Genomic DNA, 21,847 nt, shown 5'->3' with positions numbered 1-21,847 from the left:
ATCTAAAAAAAGATAAAAGTAAGGGTGCTTTTTCCCTAAGACACCCTCAACTTTTTTTTTTTTTCCCACATTTTAAATGTTTTTAATTATACTGACCATTTCAAAATGTGTATAAATTTCATTAAGAAAATCTTTGATTGCTTTGGTCATGCAGAATTCTATGACTTGAATAACTGGACCAAAATGTAAAGTTTATTAGTAGCTATTTGATATGGGCAAACTACATTTTTCCCTCTCTACAGCAGAAATCTTAATATATTTTTCAGCTTTGCCATTAAATACAGAGAGAGGATTTTATTCTAATTTCTAGAAGAAGTTTTGTGGAAAAAAATGGGTAATCAACATGGAGAATGTCTTTTTTTTTCTGAAAACACTTTTAGTCTGACATAAATGACAGCTATTTAAAGGCAATCACTTGTGTTTTATATCTCACACAAAAACCAGCAGACACAGTACCCTGCCTTTGAGACAAAACACTGATACATGTGACAGAACATTTCAAGCAGTAGTAATCAGAAGCCACAGATCCAGCATCATCAAGAAAACAACTGAAACATTGTCCATTAAGATCTGTATCTCTTTTTGCTATTGTTGCTCAGCCTTTAGCTGATATTATGCTGCACTGTGAATAACCAATTATCCTCATGAGACAGGTACAGGAGATGCAAATCACATTCATTCTGCAGTATGTACACTGATAACTTATGAATCTGTTAAAAATAAAGCACTTTTCAAAATATCACCCAGGAGGCATGTGTTCTGTTTTCTGTTCAGTGACCTTTGGAAACGCTGGTCCAATGAATGACTAGTGATGCGCAAGTAAGTTGGGAGACACTAGATGAAAAGTGCCTATAACCTTATGTATTATCTGTTATGAGAATGGCTATGATAAAAAGATACATTGCTCTTTCATAATTTGCCTGAGAGAGCAAATCAATGAGAACATAAACTTGTATCCCCTTAAATTTAATGGTTACGAAATTAATTATCCTGGAAAATTAAAAATATAACATGCAGAAAAAGTGCAGTGAATTATATCATTTAAGTATCTAATTTAATGGTAATTTGCTACCATACAGCATTTGTTCACATGGCATCAACCACATCTTGATAAATCCGGCCTTCCATTCAATCATTTTACGTAGAAAGAAGCTGAACTGTGCTTCAAGATGGAAAAACTTCATATTCTCAAAATATTGGTAGAACACTAAAGGAATTCAGCAATGACATTCTTGCATCTGTTAGAAGCCTTTGTAAGGATTATGACATATTATAAAGCTTAGACCTTCTTTTTCACACCCTACATGGCCCATATGGCCTCGATCTGTGTCAGACAAAGTCAGCACTGTAGGACAGCTACATAACCAAAAGGCAAGGAAAAAACACCAAACCCACGGAGACATGGTACAGCACATATGGCTTTGCTTTTGGTGCTACATTACCAACAAAGCCTTCACTGCAAGCCCTGATTACAGCTCAGGTAATTCAGCCTTTGAGTAAGCATATCTTTTAAGCATAGATATGGTCTATAGCATTTATGCAGTCACTTGAACATTAAAAACCCTTTCAAAATTCTTCTTTTATAGTATAACACTACACATCTTCTATCACGCACATATGCCAGGAAACCAAAGATTTTTAAATCAAAATCATTCCACAATTCCAGTTGACAAGCTAAAAAGGGAGTTACCAAGTCATAGAGGTTCTTCAATACAACCAAACACCGAACTGAGCACTGACAAGAGTTATGAGGAAGAAAAACCTTTTGAATGCAAGTAGCAAAGCCATAAACTTCTTAAAAGCATGAAAGACTTACCTGTTGTATTGCTCACATTTTTACATTTTAGAATAAACAGTGGACACCTTTATTCAAAATGTAAAAAAATTGATTCTTAACCAATTTTGATTTCATAATTAATCACATTTTTATTACAGATTATATTTTTCCTAGAAGAAAGATTAAATTACACTTACCCTCTCCAAAGTAATTTCTTCAAATTCATATTCAATTTCTGTTCCATTGACCTAAAGAAAATAAAATCAGAAAATTCTTTAAATCCACATGGAAGGTAACTTCATAGGCACACTGTACAGCTGTTCCAGTATCATTGGTTTACTGAAGCACATTTTTCAACATATAGCTGAGGAGTTCTAAAGTATAGAATATTAACTCCCCTTTGTCTTGAGGGGGCATAGTCAAGCCTAAAAACTGAAAATAGTAAAAGTTCAGTATGTAATAGCTATATAAATCATCAATATAAGAGTGGTATTTGATAAAACATCTTTGTGGGCTTTGTGCCAATGTTTAAATAGTTTCCAAGGTAATAGTTTCAAGTCAAAATAGAAGACCTGCTTCTAATATTCTCACAATAGAAGAAAAATTATTTATGCATTGTCTTACAAGCTCCAATTTACATTGAAATACAAAACCAGACAGGAAATTCACAGTACTTATGCAGAAATTACGCACTGATACATCCACTGAAATACATCTTGTTTACTATATTAACCTAGGGCAAGAACATGACAGAGAACCTTTGCAAGAGACAGCTGAACAGCAAAAAGGCACAGAATGTTAATGTAATTCCTATGCTGAGTCCCAGTGTCAAAATAAATTAAGCTACAAAATGTAGAGCACCAAAATGGATTGTGCTGGACAAGAAATCTATAAGCTGAAGAGATGACACTGATTTAAGCAGTATTCCAAAACCTTGCTCCAGTCTGACATGGATTGTTTTTTGTTCCTCCTGGCAACTCACTTAACATATCTTTTTCCCTTTTACTCCCTCTTCTCATTTCTTAAATGGATAGGGTAGAGTATCTGAGAAAGCTACAAAGGCTCACCGTATTGCAGGTAAACTGCAGAGCAATGAAAACTATCTATCATTAAAATCTCAGAAGAATTTAAAAGCATCACTTTGATACAACTAGTCAGCAATTTTTTACTTGGTCAGAAAGTATTGATTAAAAAAAAAAAAAAACCAAAAAAAAAAAAAGGAAAGAAAAATAATAATAAGAAAAAATTATTAATCATGCTATTTTAGTTTCTGTAATTATGGGATATGCCCTGGAAAACAGCTTTGCTTCAGTGTCTTAAATTATACTTAATGGAAAAAAATATTTCTCAAGATCTAAACTGAAGGAAAGGATTGGGATTGACTTCATCTTGGAGAAACAAATTTGTTATTTCTCAAAACATGAACATTTATCACTCCTCCCCATTCCCAACTACTACTTTTCTGTATTAGATCCCTAACTGCAATCATAAAACACTATATATAAATCAGTCTTTATCTTGTCAAGCACCTTTCAAATGTAATTAGGTACTTGTGAATATTTTAACAAGGTACATGTATCTGCCAAACAAAAGCTTCCTCTAAAATCCACCAACTATGTAATTTGTTTACAATTCAAGATGTGATAAACCATGAAATCTGTAATAGAAATACAATCTCTAGAATCTGTGTTGAAAAAGAAAGAGAGAGAAAAGTCCAAACAAACAACTCATGCTCAAGAATTACAGGAAAACACAGCATCAATGAATATAATATTTAATATGTGCATAATATTTGGGGTTTGTAGTTTATTAGGATTGGGTAATCGCATCACATTACACTTACACCAGAGATGAAAGAAAAAATTTTACTACAGGATGTCTTCCTGCCCAATGTTATCACTTCAATGCTTTCTGCAGAGACTCTTTTATTAATATGGGCAACTTATTACATATGAAGATCTTTATAGCTATTCCATTTTTTATCCTTTCTTGTCTAATGATAATGAAATCAAAGCTATCTATATGTCTCTGTTTTCATGAACTTCTCTTTCATCTTAGGTTGGTGGATAGCTCTGATCTATGCCTCCAATTCCTCAGTCTTGCTCTGTAAAGCTGTCTTTGCTTCACTGCTTATAATCGCTTTTCCTTTGCATTAAAAACTCATTAGTGCAGCAAAATGGGAAAAAGAGGGATATGAGAAGTGAGCAACCTCTGTGGAAAGATGAAAGGAGAAAACAGAAGCTGAATACTCAATTTGTATTTGCACACAAACGTTATCTTGCTTATGACCATCTGAGGGGTTTCTATTATCATCGACAGTGGCGATTCTGAAAATGTCTTCAATTCAAATCAAAATTAATTGCAGCAGAGTTCCATTATCAGGCTCCATAGCAGCAGGGGTGATATGAATTAAAAAGCTGATCTTGATCCAGCTCCTTTTGTTGTTTAAACATATATGTCTGCATATACTGTTCTCTGTCCTGTTTGCTTTGCTGGTTGCTCAGCAAACCAAATGCAATTATTTCTTAAAGAATCTAATAAGATACTGTTCCAACCTGAGGCAGGTGGAATGATGTTTTATGCAGTACCACTCATTGCTAGCACCATTTAACTCCGCATATAGACTCTCTGGCTGCACCTACACTGGTAAATTATAGTCAGTTTTCAGCCAAGTCTCAGTGCTTAGGGCTGTTTCTGTCTGGAGCCTGCTGGAAGCAAATGGCCAAGGACTGAGCCAACACTTAAGTAGAACGCGAGTCGTGGCTCCAGCACTAGAACTGGCTTGTTGCTGCTCTCATTTAGCAGCATATGGACATACCCTCTGTTTTTGTACATTCTAACTCGACAGTCCCTGGCCTGTCAAAGCACCTAAACAAGCTGTCTGAACCTGCTACTTCAATTTCTTGCAAGTAGTGGAAACCTACTCTTCTGTCCCTCTTTTCATGACTTATCTAATCCTGCTTTTGTATCAGATTTCAGCAAGAACAGAAAGCAAAATTTACTACAGCTTCCGTGATTTTAGATAATGATGAAAAATTACAAACATTTTCATTCAGTTTTATATTCTTTTCAATCAAAGAAATCATCAGCATTTTCAAGTTGTTTGTGAAAAATTCTTTCTCAGCTTCCCAGAGTGCAAGCTTGTAATGACAGATATCTTTCATCTTTCATCACAAGTAAAATATATATTTATAACGCTGAAATGTGAGGTAGTCATCTAACACTATACTCAAGTGAATAAAAACAGGCACAAGAAGGTCTTAATTTCATCCTCTGCTAAAAACCTCAGGTAGGTGAGGTGAATTGTGGCTGGACATTTCCTTTCTCTATGTACAGAGTCTAAAAATGATGTGTGAAGTTAGGTGAACACTTGCCTTGAATCTGTTTTCTCTGCATTTCTCATGGCTATAGACTGGAAACAAATTTCTGCTTAAGGGATGCCATATATCTTTTGCAATTATGCAGCACTGAAAGGCCAGATCTCCGGTTTAGCAGCTTTTCCAATTGCTTTTTCGGGCTTGTCTACACCTGTAACTGGCAGCACCTACTCCCAACAAGCCAAACCTATAGGGATATCCACAAGGAACAATTCAATGTTTCGCCTTCTCCAAAAGCCAAGAAATGCTGCTCTTGGCTTCTGTGCACACTGATGAGCACTCTTCTGAGAAAGATGCTCAACAGCACCTGTGACAGCAAGGGGCCACAGGACTGCAGCAGAAGTGGGTAAGGGGTTCACAGGATGAGGTCCGTGGGAGGACACAACCAACCGCATCCCTTCTCCAATGCACAGGAGCTGGAATCAACACATGGCTCATCCAGGAGCTTGTATTTCTGTCAGAGGAAAAAATATACTACTGACCACGAAAAAATGTAAAATTGCTACATGGGAGCAGATGTGCATGAAATCTTTAGACAATTTGAGGGCTTCTGCTGCATGGCCAACATACACTTGCAATGAAAGAAGGTTCACAGCCTCCTGACCTTACATATGTTCATGATCCAGAACGTGATGAATGCACAGCCCTTCTTGAATAAATTACCAAAATTTAATTAAGCCCTGATGTTTAAAAGAACCCCCCACAAAGGCAAGGTACACAGTTACCTTTCATTTACAGCTGCACCTGTTATTCTAGAGGACTCTCCAAAACATTAGACAAGAAAATGTCTTTAAGAAAGAGAGATGTAATGTAGGGTAACTATCCAGACTCCACCATTCAAGAGAAATTTCCTGGCAAGTGAACTATAATAGCAATGAAATTGGAATATCATCGCTATTAGAGTTCACTTACCTCTCTAAGAAGAAAGCACTACTCATCTTCAGTGACATTTACTTTCAGGAGAGGGAGAAATAAGAAACAGGTAGAGAGGTTTTTATACACAATTTTGTGAAACATCTGAAATAAAGCCCAGCATACAGAATGCCAAAGTAAGGACCTGACAAACTCAGATTTGTTTGTTCCTTTATGTGAAGACTCTTTGCAGCAAGTTTCTCTCCTCCACTGCAGTTTAAGGGTAATACAAGCAGCTGAAGTAGTCCCTTACTGAAAAATCAACTCTACAGATTATGTGAAATTCCTAAAATCCTTGAGACAAACATTCTGTTGGGTTTTTCATTTTCTACCACATGCTCTGCCACTTCATTAACACTTTTTAAGATTTTTGCTCTCATAGTAACAACTGTAATTTGATAGCCTTTTATTTTACTTCTGCAATTATTTGATTTGATGGACTTGTTTACACTTGAAAAGTAAACATTGCATAATTTGTTCCTGCTATACTTCTAGCCTACTACAACTGCATCCACTCAATAAGATATATATTTCATTATGTGAATTTTAGTGATAAGAACTGTATTATGATAGCAGCAACAATCCAAACAAAACATACAATTATTCAACTGCAAGATTTCAAAATCCTTGGACCTATCCTTTCTAATAAAAACTGCCAGAGCCATTTGTTATGCTAAGTCTTATTTTCAAGAAGAGACTGTTTTGCGTAAAAATTACATCTGTATACTTTTATTACAATCAAAACTCATTTTAATCATATTTAATTGGGTATTGTTTTTCAGAAAACTTCAAGAAAGAAGACTGCTGATTCTACTTCTGCTATTATATGCATAGGAAGATAACTACTCTGACATTGATTTTCATTCAACATGCAAAATGAATGGTTGTATGGCTTCACCAGTTGTCTCATCACCCAAATCTCAGCAGAATATAAGACTGTCAAATTCTTGTTGTGCAAGTAACCTCAGGATACATGTATACCTCAGAAATTTCCAGTTGGCTGTATAATTAAGATGGTCACAGACTCAGAGAATCATCAAATGGTTTGGATTGGAAGGGACCTCAAAGATATCTATTTTTGAACCCCCCACCAGGGGAAGGGACATCTTATTTTACATTTCAGAAACACCAAGCCTATTTGGGTATCTAAAAAGTATTAAATAGCCTTTCACAATTTCTGTTTAGTTACCAAAGCTAAAGAATGATCTTTATTTAGCCCTTTGACAACTCCAAATTTGGGATATTTCTTTTATTAACTGTCAAAGGAAAGCTGGTGATGTTCTTTCAATTTTGCTTTCCAAAACCATTAGAAATTTCCTCTCTTACTGCATATAAACATACAGAAAACACTCTCCTGATTTCTCTGATTTCACATGTGATGACTTAGAGTTTTCAAGCTGTCCTAAAAAAGCTGCCACAAAGTTTTTCATGCTAGTCTTTATCTGAATGAGTGCATTTTGTGGACTATTTATGTGAGATATCCCACATATATTTTTAATTATGGTGCACAACTACGCCGATTTCTTTCTTTTTACCCATGCTTCCTTTAGGAAACAAGGAAAATATGTTAAGTTTTTGAATCAAAAATTCACCATAACCTAAAACCTTCTTATTTTAAAACAACTGTTCTGGTGTGAAGAATGAAGAGTGAAAGGGTTTTCAAAGAAATTTATACTTTATCAGGAAAAGCTTTTTGTGGATCCTTCCACAGATGCCCAGGGAGCACTTGACCACCAGTCACTGTACATCATTAGGGAAGATATTACCTTCAACAAATAATTAGCAGAGCTCCAAGAAGCCAAATCTAGCTCTTGGTCAACACCTGCAAAGTCATGATGCAAAAACATCATGCAGTCATGATTAGCTTGCACTCTGCTCAAAGGGTGCCATATTCACTCATTCTTGCCTTTTTAGATGTCTCTTATGTTCTTCAGGACCTAATTTTTATTCTGCCTCTTCTCCAATGATTGTCAGAATACTCACCCTTTCCTCTTTCTGCCTCCCTCACTGTTATCCTGGCTTTTCTTGTTTTCATTCCGTTGGAGAAAATACCCATCAAGCAAGTAACAACTGTCACTCCTCTATGGTTGATTCCCAAATTGCAATCTTATTTTACTCTACCCCATTTCTCATCTTGTACAGAGCAGTCCTTTTTTCTTGTCTACTGTGAATCACAATCCCCCAACTGTAATCATGAGACAACTTCTCATGTCTCCAAGTCAGCCTCCACTGCTTTCTGATTTTCAATCCTTTCAGTTTTTTTTTCCTTCCTTATTATGTCCCAAATTTTTTCCATTTTCCTTTCACACACAGATGCACACACACATACATATCAATTTAAACTATATCTCATCCCACTTCATCCAAACCATTATTCATTATTAGTTTTCTACTTTCTTGTGTTTTCCAACTAAACTTGAAATGTAATCTTCTCCCATGACTCCTATGAAGCCACTCATACACTCCATGTTCCTTGATTCTTTTCACTAATTCTCTGCCTGCTTGACAATAGTTTCAAGACCTTGTCAAAATAAGGGATTCTTTTCTGGTTTCCCCTAGTCACTGCTCTCACTCCTCATAATCCTTTTTGCTATTCAGCAACAATTTAGATTTACTTCTTTTCATCTGTTTTGTTACCGTAGAGCTGACACTTTCTACAGGTCGAAAAAAAAAAATATGCCCTTCTCCAAGGTATTCTTATTATTTTATGAGGTTTACAATGAACCATCAATTTTTCTTTTACCTCTTCGTTGTTTTGTCCATATTTTGATGGAAGCATTATCTTACGTGTAAGCACTTCATATAGCTAATGCAGACTCAACACAAACTTCCCAGATTTATAAGCCTAATGCAGGAGCAGATAAAAGAAGAGATCACAATTTCAAGTGGGGTTCACAGTAAATGGAAGTGAAATTACATTTGTGTGTGAATTCTGTTTAGGCTAGCACTTCCACCTTGTACAAATTTAGTACCAACAACAGAAGAGTGCACAGCTTGGTTTTGGCACTTACAACTTTCTCTCTTATGCTAAAAGAAATTAATATACCATCATATTACCAGTCTAAAGGGTAGCCATCCAAGTTAAGAAGCGATCTAGGTTTTGGGTTTTTTTTACATGTACTGAAGAGAAGAATCAAAGGGGTGATATATGTCATGTGTCCTAGTCTTTGGATGGAATTGTTGTTTAAGAACCTGTTTGCCTACTGACTATATGGGGAAACTCTAGACTTCCAGGATTCATCTCCTAAAAAAATTATTTCTTAAAAAAAAAATGACAGGGTGTTTCGAACTAGGGGATCTTTAAGGTCCCTTCCAAACAGTTCTGTTTCCATGAAAATTCTTCATTTTTGGTATCCTAAACTTAGAATGCATATCACTGAAACAGTACATTCCAGAGAATTGGATGCAGCAATTTCTTCCCACAAAATCCCATTCTTTCTTGTACAATTCAGGTCATTCACTATACAGCTTCAGAAGCTCGCAATCACTTTGCCTCTTATTTTCTTCTGGGCTTCTGCCATTGCTGACATGGCAATAAATGCATTTTCATAAGCACTCAGTTTGTTAAGTTCTTCTATCTCTGCTCTATTTCAGATTTCAAAGAAAATCTATCAAACCTTTCAAGAAATTTGAACAGTTCAGATATTTCTAGAAATTATTTTTCTAGTGTAATCTATCATTCCATGCACAATATACATGAAAATGGAAAACAGCTGTTGCTTGCTTGACCTTATTTCACCAACAAAGATTATAAAGTACTTGTAAATTGGGACTTAAAAGGTAATTTTAAAAAATGTTTAATAGTTCAATTTGCATAGTTCGATTTTAAAGGTTGGTAACTGTAAGAGTGTTTAAAAGGCGGAAATTATTACATGTGGGTTAAGTTTGATTCATTTAAACATGAGTAATAAATGTTTCTCAGTTTTAGGGAAAAAATAAGCAGCATACTAACCAGCAAAATTTTAGGAAAGGAAAGAATAGCACTAATTAACTTCATTCTTTGGTATCCATGACATCTTTATAGAGCCATTATATAAAGAAATATATGTAACAGGCATAATAGGTATACCACATTTCCTCAATAAATAAATATACAACCAACATAATCTAATCTCTTACCATTTGTTCAATGGGAACATACTCTGACTCATATATTTGTGCCTAAAATTGCCTACCAGTACCTTTGTTTAGCTTTGAGACGTAATACTTTTTTCACTGCTCTCTCACCCCATTGTCTAAGAAAAAACATCACAATCAATGTATTCATTTGGGTTCTTTTGTTCTTATGTGTTAACTCTAGCACAAGCACTGAAGGATAAATTCCACTGTCAGTAGCTGTGGTGCAATCTCACTGGTGTCACTGGGCTTGTACTTGTGTAACTGAAGTTGCAGTTACTAATCTCTGGATGTACTTATACCTGCAGGAGGCAGCAGCCCTGAAAGAGTGAAGAAAATGCCTGCACTAACAGTAAAAATTAATAATAAGGAATAGTCACACACATGAAATTCATGCACATTTATAAACCAATATGGATTCCACAGGACAAGCTTTTTACGCATGACTCAGTTGCTTTACAAGTGTTTTTACAGCAGCAGAAGGATTTACTACTCTTAAAATCTTGGAAGGCTCTTTAGTGTATGTAAGGGAAGGGAGCCACAGTCCTCTGCACTCTACTACTAAAAGCACAGCAGAACAGCTCCCTCATACCCAATTAATTTTGCTGCAGAAAAAAAAAAAAAAAAAAAAAAAAAAAGAAAGAAAGAAAGAAAGGAAAACAAAAGAAGACATTTTGAATGGCTGAGACAAAAATCAGTGGTTTTCTGCTCCTCCTCCCAAGCTCAAGGAAAGAAAATTGATATAACTGTTGTCCACAGGGATTAACTATGTAAACCCTGAGAACAAGCCAATGCAGCCTAACTGATAATCACCAGCCCCAATCCAAGCCTAGCCAATACTCAGCAAACTATTCCAAATACTTCTCAAGCTTTCTTGAAAGGAAAAAACTAGTTTGCATCAGTTTGAGGGAATTTGATTTTTTCTCAAAAATTCTTTTAACTGAAATCTAAGCAGAGAGGAAAAAAATCACTTTCATCCACCTTCAATCAATCTAATTTCTGACCCAATAGTAACCTGAACTTGAAGGTTACTCTGGAAGTAATTTCTATGCATTGCCTCAGTATTCTAAATAAATAGTTATTTTCAAGATTGCCTATTAATGTGTAAGAGCAAAGATGAAAGAAGCTTTACTAAAGAACTGAGGAAAGCCAAGCTAAAGCTTGAGAAAAATGCTGACACATAATCCTCTTTAAAACAACACAGAAAGGTCACAGTGCTGTCTTGCTTTAAGTAAGCAGTGATGAAAAGACCTATGGTACAAGAAATACTCTAAGAATATTTTTACTACACTAGAATGCACAACTGCAACGCAGGAGTACTCTGAAAATGTTTAATGTCACGCAATACTACTTTAAAATGTCAAGTATTTCATCATCTCTTTCCAGAAGTAGAGCATATTTTACCAGTTATATGAAGTATCTTTATTACATTCTCCATAGGTTTCCTGACATAATGAAACCTGTAATTTCCACATCAAAGCTAAAGTATTTGGCAGCAGAGATGTGGAAAGTATTCCAGTTCTTATTTCAACAATATGCAATGAAGTTAGTGGCCGATGACACTCACAGCTAAATTTGTGTACAAATCTCCTGGACATCAAATGCTCCCATATGCACAAGGCCACTAACCAGACATTTTACTTGCCATTACTACACTGTACATGCTCCAGCATGTCTGCTCCACAGAAAAGTTATTTTTCATGATTTTAAATTTATTTCTGCTTCATCCTGGGTTCATCACAGGGGTCATCAGCCCATCAAAGGTGCGGACACACACACACCCACAAGCAGAGAGGCACAAGGGCAGGTGGAGATACCCTGGCAGACACCTTTCCTCTCCCAAGGGAGCCTCAGCCCGTGGCTCAGGGTGACAGCCAGCACTGTGGGTCAGCTGGGGAGCACCTTGCAGCCTGAGGAGGGCATCACTGTCTATGGGGCTGGAACACCAGCAGGATGCAAGGAACGAGCGTCCTGGCATTGCAACAAGACTTAGGAGATGTTTAGGTGAGGAATAAAAGGTGTGGAAAAGGGAAGGTCAGACGTGGTTTAGAAGTACAAGAAAACATAGGGGTGAGTGGATAAAGGAGGCCAGTCACATGTAGACAAGGCTGGTCAGTTCATTTCCTTGTTCAAGCCCTGTGCCTGCTGAACATCTTCTGTCCTGTCTTCTACTAAACTCCATTTTTACCTCTTTTCTTGGCCAAGGGGTTCTATGTTCTCTTTGTGTGTATAGTGGTCTGTGGTACCAGCAGCTGGAGTACATGAAGACGCCCACAAGCAGTGGGTGATGGCCAGCAAACACCAAGCTGGGCTAGCTGGGGAGGAGGTGAAGCAGTCAGAAAGCTGGAGTGTGTATGTGTAATTGGAAATAAGGCAAGGGAAGAAGCTGGCTGCTGAAAGGGCAAAGGATCAAAGGCAACTGCCCAAGAGACTTTAGGATCCAGGGATTAACTGAGATCCATTTCAGTGTGTGTGTGTATTTTACTGTGCGGGAGTAAGGGCAAGGATCCAGGGCCAGCTACTTCATGGACCATGTGTCTCAGCTCCATTAGAGGGGGAATCAGAGTCCCACAGGGTGGGTGTGTGCCTTGGTTTGTGCGAAGGAGTGTGTACCAGTAGCTGGACAGGGGTTGTAGCATCAGGTGCCAGCATCTGGAACAGCAAGGATCTGGAGCCAGCACTCCTGAGCTGACCAAGTGTCGAGACCCAGCTCCTGGCAGTTCTCACTCCACACACACATGAACACATGCAATACAGATGGGGACACGAGGCGGCCACTTTTGTTCACGTGGGCACTGACTGCTCTGCTGCTCTTCTCAGACCTGTGTCTACGTGAATGCCTTCTGCTTGTCCGTGTGCTTACTGGGAATACACTAGGGACCTTGCTGCTGTCTGAGCACTGTGGCATGGAGCCCCAACAGCCGTGCCTCCATCAGGCTAGCAAATTTAACAACCCCCTAACATCTTGCAATAATTTCTTGCATATGTATTGCAAACATAGATTTTTTTTTTTTTTTTTTTGTTATATGGACTACAACTCGATGCGATGCTAAACTGAGAAAAAAATTCTTTGCAGACTCATATTCGTTGCTATGTATCTCCTTTTTTCACCCAATCAGAAAGATGAATGTGACAGGAAAAGCTATTCTTACAATCTTGAATCATTCTTCACCAAGAAACAGCAGGGAAAGAAAAATGGCTAGAAAAATATCTGGAAATAAGAAACTGCGCTCGAAGTCCAACCAACGGTGGATATTACACAATATTAAAGCTTTAACTTTAGTAAAGCAGGAGAATTGCTATGAAATATAAACAAACTTGAGTTTTGCTATAGCCAAAAATCAAAAAAATGCAGAATTAAAGAACTGGGGAGAAAGTAAAGTATAATTTATTTTCTTTCTGTAGATCTGCATAGAGAGACAAAGTTCAGTCAGATGTGATTGAAACAGGGATGCCCAGTTCTGATCAACCTGCCTTACTGATAAGATCAGTCTCCCTAAGACATAAGGATGGCTCCTGGAGACTGGTCCTTATTTTGAAAGAAAGATTAATATCTTTCAACAATTTCAAGATATACAGAAAAAAATTTCACAAACTAGAATATATTTGTGTCCTTCTGCATGAAATTCAAATTCTTAGGGAATGAAAGAACGCTTCTCTGACTTACAGTCCAACTCTAAACTAGTACACAATGCTTCTAAAAAGAAATTAAACAGTATTGAAAGCACCAGCTGTAAATTATACTTCTCCTCTAGGGAAAGAGCAAGAGGTCATAGGGACAGTTGAAGACTTTTAGTATTTTTAGAATAAGAAAGAGCACTACCAAGATACCACATATCTGCTTCTACTAAAGAGAAAGACTATGGTGAAATCTAAGTGATTAATCAACCTTGCACTGTGCACATTATTTGAAAAATTAGTATAGCTCAACAGAATCAAGATAAGCTCACAGTGTGCTATGCTCACCTTTCCATCACTTTTGCAAAGCCTAAGTCCTGAATTTGGACATTAGACAAGATTACTTTTGTTATGACCACGCTAATGCTCACTTAAGCTGAGCAAAGAACAGCTGAGCAAAGAACAACATTCAGTAAAATATTTTCCAATATTCAACTGGCAATATTGCCAACATTCAGTAGAATGTTTCTGCGGAGCAAACATAAAACATAACGTACTCAGTACAAATAATTTATGACTAAAAAGAATCCAGAATTTTAAACTCTTGTCATCTTCATGCTGAAAAATTTACAGGCACAAATTACTCGACAACTGATTGAATATGTTAATGTAAGATACAAAAGAAATGTACTTCAGTTATTATTTCTCTTTACTAATCACCTCAACCAGTGGAGATTTATCTCAAGTAGGAGTCTTTATTTTCTATTACCATCAAACTAAGCCAATCTTCTGCAGAAAATTATGAGGGCTGCAATATCAAAGATCAGAAAAACAGATATTATCTGTGGCATATTTGGGTTTCCTTGTCTATGCTAGGTCATCTAAACACTGATTAAAAATGTAATTTACTATTAAGTCTGATTCACCAGATCACTGCATTAAAAGTAGCATGAGGTTCTATTGTGCAAAATGTGGATTAGAAATAACTCGTATTTCCAAAATGCCACAAGTTGCAGTAGGAACTTCAGAATATTTGCTGAAACTGTGCTGAAATTGTGCTAGTTTTACAGCATGGATCAGCAAATCCCTGGCTTACAATGGGGGAAAATAAGAGCATTTCAATAGCTAATTTTGAAATTTTGTTAAGAGAATGGTGTCCCATTGAGATCTTTTTATATAGTTGTAGGGAACGAGTAAGAACACACTCTAGCTATTCTAAAGTTTTTTGAAAGTTACCATAAATAACAGGAAAAATGCTGCTATGAAAAACACAGTGAATAATGTTAAGAGCACAAGATAGGGGTATATTTTCTACCCATTGTTATTACTGATGTTGCATTATGTGCTGCCAGGATAAGAACCTTGCCTTGGCTGAACTTTAACTGGTAGTTTGCAAAGCAAAATATTCAATAATTCTACAGATAAAAAAAAGCATATATTCTTAAAATTACAAAGAAAAGTTCTTGTAAAACAAATTTCAGACATACTTCATCTTAAATAAGTGAAAAACCCGTTGTAATCAAACCATCATATGTCCAATAAGACATGAAAGCAAGATTTTTCTTTTCCACTTTTCATCAAAACAAGCTTTCTCTTCAATACTGAGCAGCCACTTTCTCTTTACTTCTCAAGTTATCCAAGGTCAAAGGAACACATCTGTCTCTGACAGCAATTAATCTGAAATCCTCCAAAATGAAGTCTTATCAAAAAGGAAAGCTTTCTTTCTTTTGTATAATTAAAACCAATAAGATGATGGCATCTGTGCTAGCTCTCCTTTCATTTTTTTCACAACAGCCTTCAGTTAAGTTCTACACCTTTCTAAGACGGTGAATACTGACCAATACAAGTAAGGTAAGTAGTTATTCACTTGCACTCTTTATGCTGTTTGCCAAATCACTTCAGAACTTAACTTCATGACAAAGTAACTCAAAATAAAGTTATTGCTATGGAAAAATAGCCTTGCATATTTTGAAGAGCCTTATTAGCTTCTTATAATAACAGAATGGTTTTGATTGGAAGCAACTTTAAAAACTGTCCAGTTCTGATCTCCCTGCCATGGGTCCCAATTTTATACATACAGATATATATATTCTAATCAAGTATTTTATGGAAAAGACAATGGTCTTGATGGTTTAAGACCATAAATTGTACTATAAAGTCATACATATTTGGTTATTTTATTATATTTGAATCCTTGCAAACTTACCAACCCATCTGACTTTAGCCCAGTGCTGCAACATCCAGTAAGGTTAGCTATGGTAGCATAATACATAAAGACTTACAGAAAAGGAAAAATTAATTCAAGGCAAGGCAGAGAATGACAAAACCAAATTCAAATGACTTGTGATTTAGGTCAGGTCAGTCCATGTAATTCAGGGCTGCCTCAGATCTCCAAGTGCTTCAAAAAACTTTAACAGGCATACACTGCATTCTGCATCACATGCCAACATTACAGGTAAGTTAAAAATTACGTATAGCTGGGTGTAGAGGAGGGGTATGTGCACACCCACACACCCCCATATGTATATAGTATATATGATTTTTCTCAGAATGATGAAAATACCAGACAGTGCAATGCATGGCTGGCTTCCCCCAGCAGAGGCAGTAAGGATAAGAGTGGTCCAACAAGAACAGACTTCACAACAGCAAAGCACTGTACCTCTTTCAAAGGGTTTATTACATTGTCACCTAAGAGATCCTGATAGTGGGCATCCAAAAACCTGTTGGCAAGTGCAGTTTTTTGTAAAAAAGTCTGCTTTACAAACTAGAGAGTTATTGAATTAAGACTGCTAAGTGTACACCTGGATTGCAATGCTGAAGTACTTGCACTCCAAATCCAAAAAGCATGAAGCATTACACTCTCTGTGCTGTGTCCACCTGAAGCCAAGGGGTATAAATGAGTGCAGGGTGTGATCCTGACAGTTCAATAAGCTCCTCTCTCCCAGTCTGCTAATTGCAGCATTTCAAGCATCCATAGAAAGAACTCCTTGATTGAATCTAAAGTCCAGCATTATTCATAGGCAATTGAAAATGGACAGTTGTAATGGACAATTATAATTTTGGAAAATAGAAGTCTGAAGGAATAATTAGATATGTGACCGAGAGATGCATTGGATTGACAGGATGTTGGTAATTCTACATCCAGACACCATGAAGACTTGTTATGTATTATGGTATGTAGCACTCAAACAGGCAATAGAGTGTTCATTCCTACAGAAAATAAAAAATATCTCCTAAAATCATTAAGTTATTTTACTTGAATTAAAGCCTTTTCCCTTAATTAAAAGTTATGTATTTGGTAAGGATTAAATATTAAAAATGCATTCAGAATTTTAATGCAAAACACACGAAGAAAATCAATTTTTACTTCAGAATAACTCTGGCCCTTCTTTAGATGATGTTTCTTTTTAAAACAGTAATATTTAAAAGAAAAAGTTTGAAGTAAGTTTATTTTCAGTTAGAAAAACAGTGGGTATAAAATAGAGGCAAAGTAAATCTCAAGGTCCATTCTGTACCTTTGCTTTGAGTTTTCAACAGAAGCAGCATATTTTTTTTATGCTGTCACTCTAAAATCCATTTAGGTCATCAGACAGCAGGATGAAAACATTTATATTTTTGCATGTTTAAGGGGAGCTGTTTCATATTAGTTCATTAGTTTTGTGTTCTGTAGAACTGTTTTCACTAATGATCACAAAATATTTTATAAACATTAAATCAAGCCTGTCAATACTGCTATTATAAAAGAAAAACGTTTTATCCTACTGCAGAAACAATGACACATAGAATACAGCATGTTTGCCAGGCCAAAAAAAAATTTGCTATGATACAATTCAAGGGCCAAAACATAAAAGTCAAGCCAATGCAGCTTTAAAAGCTGCACAGAGTTCTACTTTAAACTTTAAAAGACTAGCACAGAGTTCTACCAGCTTTAGCTTTTCCATTGTAATGGACATTAATGAAGGCTGAAAGATGAGTATAAACAATAAACAAAACTGCACGTTAACAATCTAGAAAAACATAAGTCTTGGAGATAATAAGGTATGTAATCTGACTTTCAAGACTATGATCAAATTAATTAAGAAAGAAACAATAAATTTCTTCTGAGAAGTCAATGGAAAAAATATATCTATACCTACATAATGGTATTTTGATATATTTCAATATAATATTAATAAAAAAACAACAAACTCCATGAGTTTCCTACTTTTGTAAAACTTCAGATCCTATCCTTTTAGACCAAAATTTCTTTTTAGTCTTCTATTACCACTGTCCTCACAAATTTGCTCATCATGCATAGTCATTGTTGTGGTTCAATCCCAGCCAGCAGCCAAGACCCACACAACTGCTCACTCCCCTACCAGTGGGATCCAGGAAAGAATTGGAATGGTCAAAGGTAGAAAACCTGTGGGCTGACATAAAGATGGTTTGATAGGGAAAGCAAAAGCCACACACAAAAGCAATGCAAAACAAGGAGTTAATTCACTGCTTCCCATAGCCAGGCAGGTGTTCAGCCGTCTCTAGGAGAGCTTGACTTGGGAAGACACATGCCATTACTCTGAATGTTCCTCCCTTCCTCCTTCTTCCCCCAACTTCATACACTGAGCATGATCTCACACTGCCTGGAATATCCCTTTGGTCAGCTGGGATCACCAGTCCTGTTTATGCCTCCTCCCAGCCTCCCATTCACCCCTCACTCTCTCACCAGTGTGGCAGCACAAAAAGCAGAAAAGGCCTTGGCTCTGTATGAGCTCTGCTCAGCAATAACAAAATTGCCCCTATATTAGACACCCTGTGTTCAGCACAAATCCAAAATAGCCTCATACCAGCCACTGTGAAGCAGTTAACTCTACCCCAGCCAAAACCAGCTCAGTCATATATGACATTTAATATTAATTATGTAAAGACATGCTTTATTATAAAAATATATTAGGCCACCTACTCCTTCCAATTTACTTTTCTAGGTCTAGAATGCACCTACATTCTTATTATCCAATAAAAGCCTTTAGAGCACTGCCTGTGCTCAGAAATTTTCTCATTTCTCATTGCTCAGTTTTCTCATTCTTTTTACAGTGAGGTGTGGCAATGTGCTCCCATCCCCAACCTGCCTTTTAAATTCCATTATAGCTCCTGCTCAGGTAATAACCCTAAGTGGTGGTCAGCCACGGATGTATCTGGTCCTGACAGGTCCAGCTGGACTTGAGAGGAGACAGGTAACAATATGATAGGCAAGAACAACATTTGGGCAATATACCCAGCTAACCAGAATACTGGTTAATGTCCAACTCAAGGCAAATTTGAAAGAAACTAGCATCTGTAGTCAGTATGCAAATATGACTCTATCATCTTACTCCATGAAGGGTAGACAGCCTAGGGCCTGCTGAGCTCTCCTGCATGGTAGTGGGCTGCACACCAGGATTTCTCCTTGAGTAGGAACGCCTCTCAAGGTTACGAGATGCCTTATTACATCAGACAGTTGGTAAGTGAATTGGAAATAAGCACTGACACTTGGCAATCTTTCAGAAAGGATGATTAAACATTGGAATGGGCGGCTGCCCAGGGAGGTGGTTGAGTCACCGTCCCTGGAGGTGTTTAGGAAAAGACTGGATGTGGCACTTAGTGCCATGGTATAGTTGACACTGTGGTTTGATCAAAGGATGGACTTGATGATCTCAGAGGCCTTTTCCAACCTAATTGATTCTGTGATTGCAAATATATAATCCTTTAGACATCAACCACTGGCCAAGGCTTAGACAGTCTGGATCCAGCTGCACCTAAACTCCCCTCTGAAAGGAAGTTTGGAACAGACTGCGATCCTTTCTGAACCTCATGGCTCAATAGGGAGATCCCTCCAAAATTCTGACTGTTCTCTATCCAGTAAATGCTCAAGTATACCTGGCCATTCATTCTTGTTAAACCACTGCTGCATTTACCACTGAACTTCTCTTATATCAATAAAATATAGTTTCTTCTCACTTGAGGGTGAAGTGCCTGATTCCATCTACAACATCAGAACAGAAAGAATTTATTTTTCTTTTCAGCCTTTGTTTAAGCTTTTATGTGCCTCCTTCTAATGTGCTAAATCTAGGTGCACTAGCTCAATGGCAGAGAGGAAAGCTGAAAATTTTCCAGAATTCCCCATTTTGGCATCATCCTGGCCCCTACACTGCCCTGCTCCAGGAGGGGCTGAGCTCACAGTGTCCCTAAGCTGGGATGCACCAAAACAGCTGCACAGCCCTCTCTGTGGCCACACACAGGCAAGGGTAAAACAATACAAAGATTTGATTACAGCTCATGAAGACATAACCAACACAGTTTGAAAATTACTTCTTCAGGACATGTCTTCAGGACATGTATCTTCACAGAACTCATCATAGGCAGTATACTTAGCAAATCAAACCAATAATAAAATAACAATAACTCCAAATAATAATAATATAAAAAATAATTATTTGAAAGAACAGTGTGAAACTTAAGAAATATGAAGAATTCATTGTGACTGAAAGGAAAATAAAGTACGTATCGCTGTGACAAGATGGAGGAGGAAGGGAACAACCACAGTACCTGAGTGGATTTCCCTATATTTTTTTGTTAAGATGAAAATAAAATTCCATCAGAAGATAAGAGAAAGGATCCCTTCAATTTCTGTAAGTGATGCAAAGACAGTCTTATAGCTACTTCTAATTCAACTATGCAATTTTTAGACACGAAAACAGAAATAAGGCCTATTCTGTGCAACAGAGAAAATGATTCATACGTTATTAAATTAATACTTCTCATTATACAAAAAGATCTAAAATTTACAGCAAAAGAATAGAGAACAAACAAACTCCCACTAATGTTTAATTGTGTTTAAAATGTCACAGAATAATTCGTTTTGTACCATCAAAGCTTCCTATCAAATTTATTCCCACGTCCAAAGCTTGGCGAGCCAAAGTTTTCAAACCACTGAACCTAGAAACAAACTTAATTAACTGTTTCTTCTGTTATTTTCTGCAGGCCCAAGTTATAATAGAATAATAGAATAGAATAAGGCCTTTTATCTCATCTAAAAAAAGCATACTGATGAAAACCAGTCCCACAAAGGATGATTTTTTCCCAAACTATTGAGTTGAAATGGTTTGAAGAATGTCAACAGTTGCAAAATGTTTAATAATGTGATTTTAAATCATTAGAGGGTTAATGAGATAAATCACTTAAGTTTACCAGTTGTACACCAACTCTACAAAGGAAATTTCTCTCGGGTGGACTAGTGCAAAGATGACATGTGAACATGATTTGTGAATGCTGACCATTTGAGAGGTATCTTCCAAAAACACTCAGGAATGTTTGGAGGAAGATGGCAGAGAGGATGAGCAGAGCTGTTAATGAATTGGAAATGCATTGAGGGTACCTCCTGTAAAACAAAACAACGACACAGGTTGTGCCAACAGCCTAATGAAATAATGAGAAGTCTCCATCTGGCATGTAACAGCACTAAAAATAGCCTGACCTTATTTAGGGATCTATCAGGTTATCAGTTGTGTCTAGTAATTACAGAAAAAAAAAAATACCATTTTGATTCACCAAAATTTGAAAATCCATGCTATTCCAATGCCTAATTTTGGAAATAATTTCTATATGGTATAAAATGGATTACTTATTTTTGTTATGGTAAGTGCAATGAAAATTACCATTATTTAGGAAAAAAATAATAAAAGAACTTTTTTTTTTTTTTTTAAAACAGCACTTTTTTTTTTTGTGCAAACACCAGAGTGGACAGCATTAAATACTTGTTATGAAAAGTATCTTAGAAAATCCTAACAGTTAGAAATCAAAAAGTAATATGTCAAAAATTTTCCCGAGACATTATCACTTGCTTATGTATTCCCCTGCCTTTTAATTCTATTCAACAAGTTCATTTAGAAATGGTGCTCAGATATGTGGAAGGCAAACTCAATTAAAAGGACAACCACCTAAGACTAGAGAAAAACAAAGTATAAAAAAAAGTAATGTAAACATTAGAACCATGACCCAATTAGTAGGATCTGAAAAATTCTTGTTCTTCCCA

General features: G+C 36.5%; 1 protein-coding gene across 43 annotated transcripts in view; it reads right to left on the bottom strand.

Moving 5' to 3' along the window:
* The window catches only part of DLG2 (discs large MAGUK scaffold protein 2), a 988,777-nt gene that overhangs the window by 364,625 nt on the left and 602,305 nt on the right, over window positions 1-21,847 (bottom strand). For all 43 annotated transcript variants that reach the window (XM_030286703.4, XM_032751275.3, XM_032751277.3 and 40 more), the window contains one exon: window positions 1,975-2,025. In XM_030286703.4, the coding sequence (XP_030142563.1) occupies window positions 1,975-2,025 (51 nt within the window). The remainder of the gene's footprint in view (window positions 1-1,974; window positions 2,026-21,847) is intronic.

Source organism: Taeniopygia guttata, chromosome 1, assembly GCF_048771995.1.
Source record: "Taeniopygia guttata chromosome 1, bTaeGut7.mat, whole genome shotgun sequence".
Classification (NCBI taxonomy): Eukaryota; Metazoa; Chordata; class Aves; order Passeriformes; family Estrildidae; genus Taeniopygia; species Taeniopygia guttata.
Note: the sequence above shows the minus strand (reverse complement) of the source record. Positions and strands in the feature narration are given on the sequence as shown.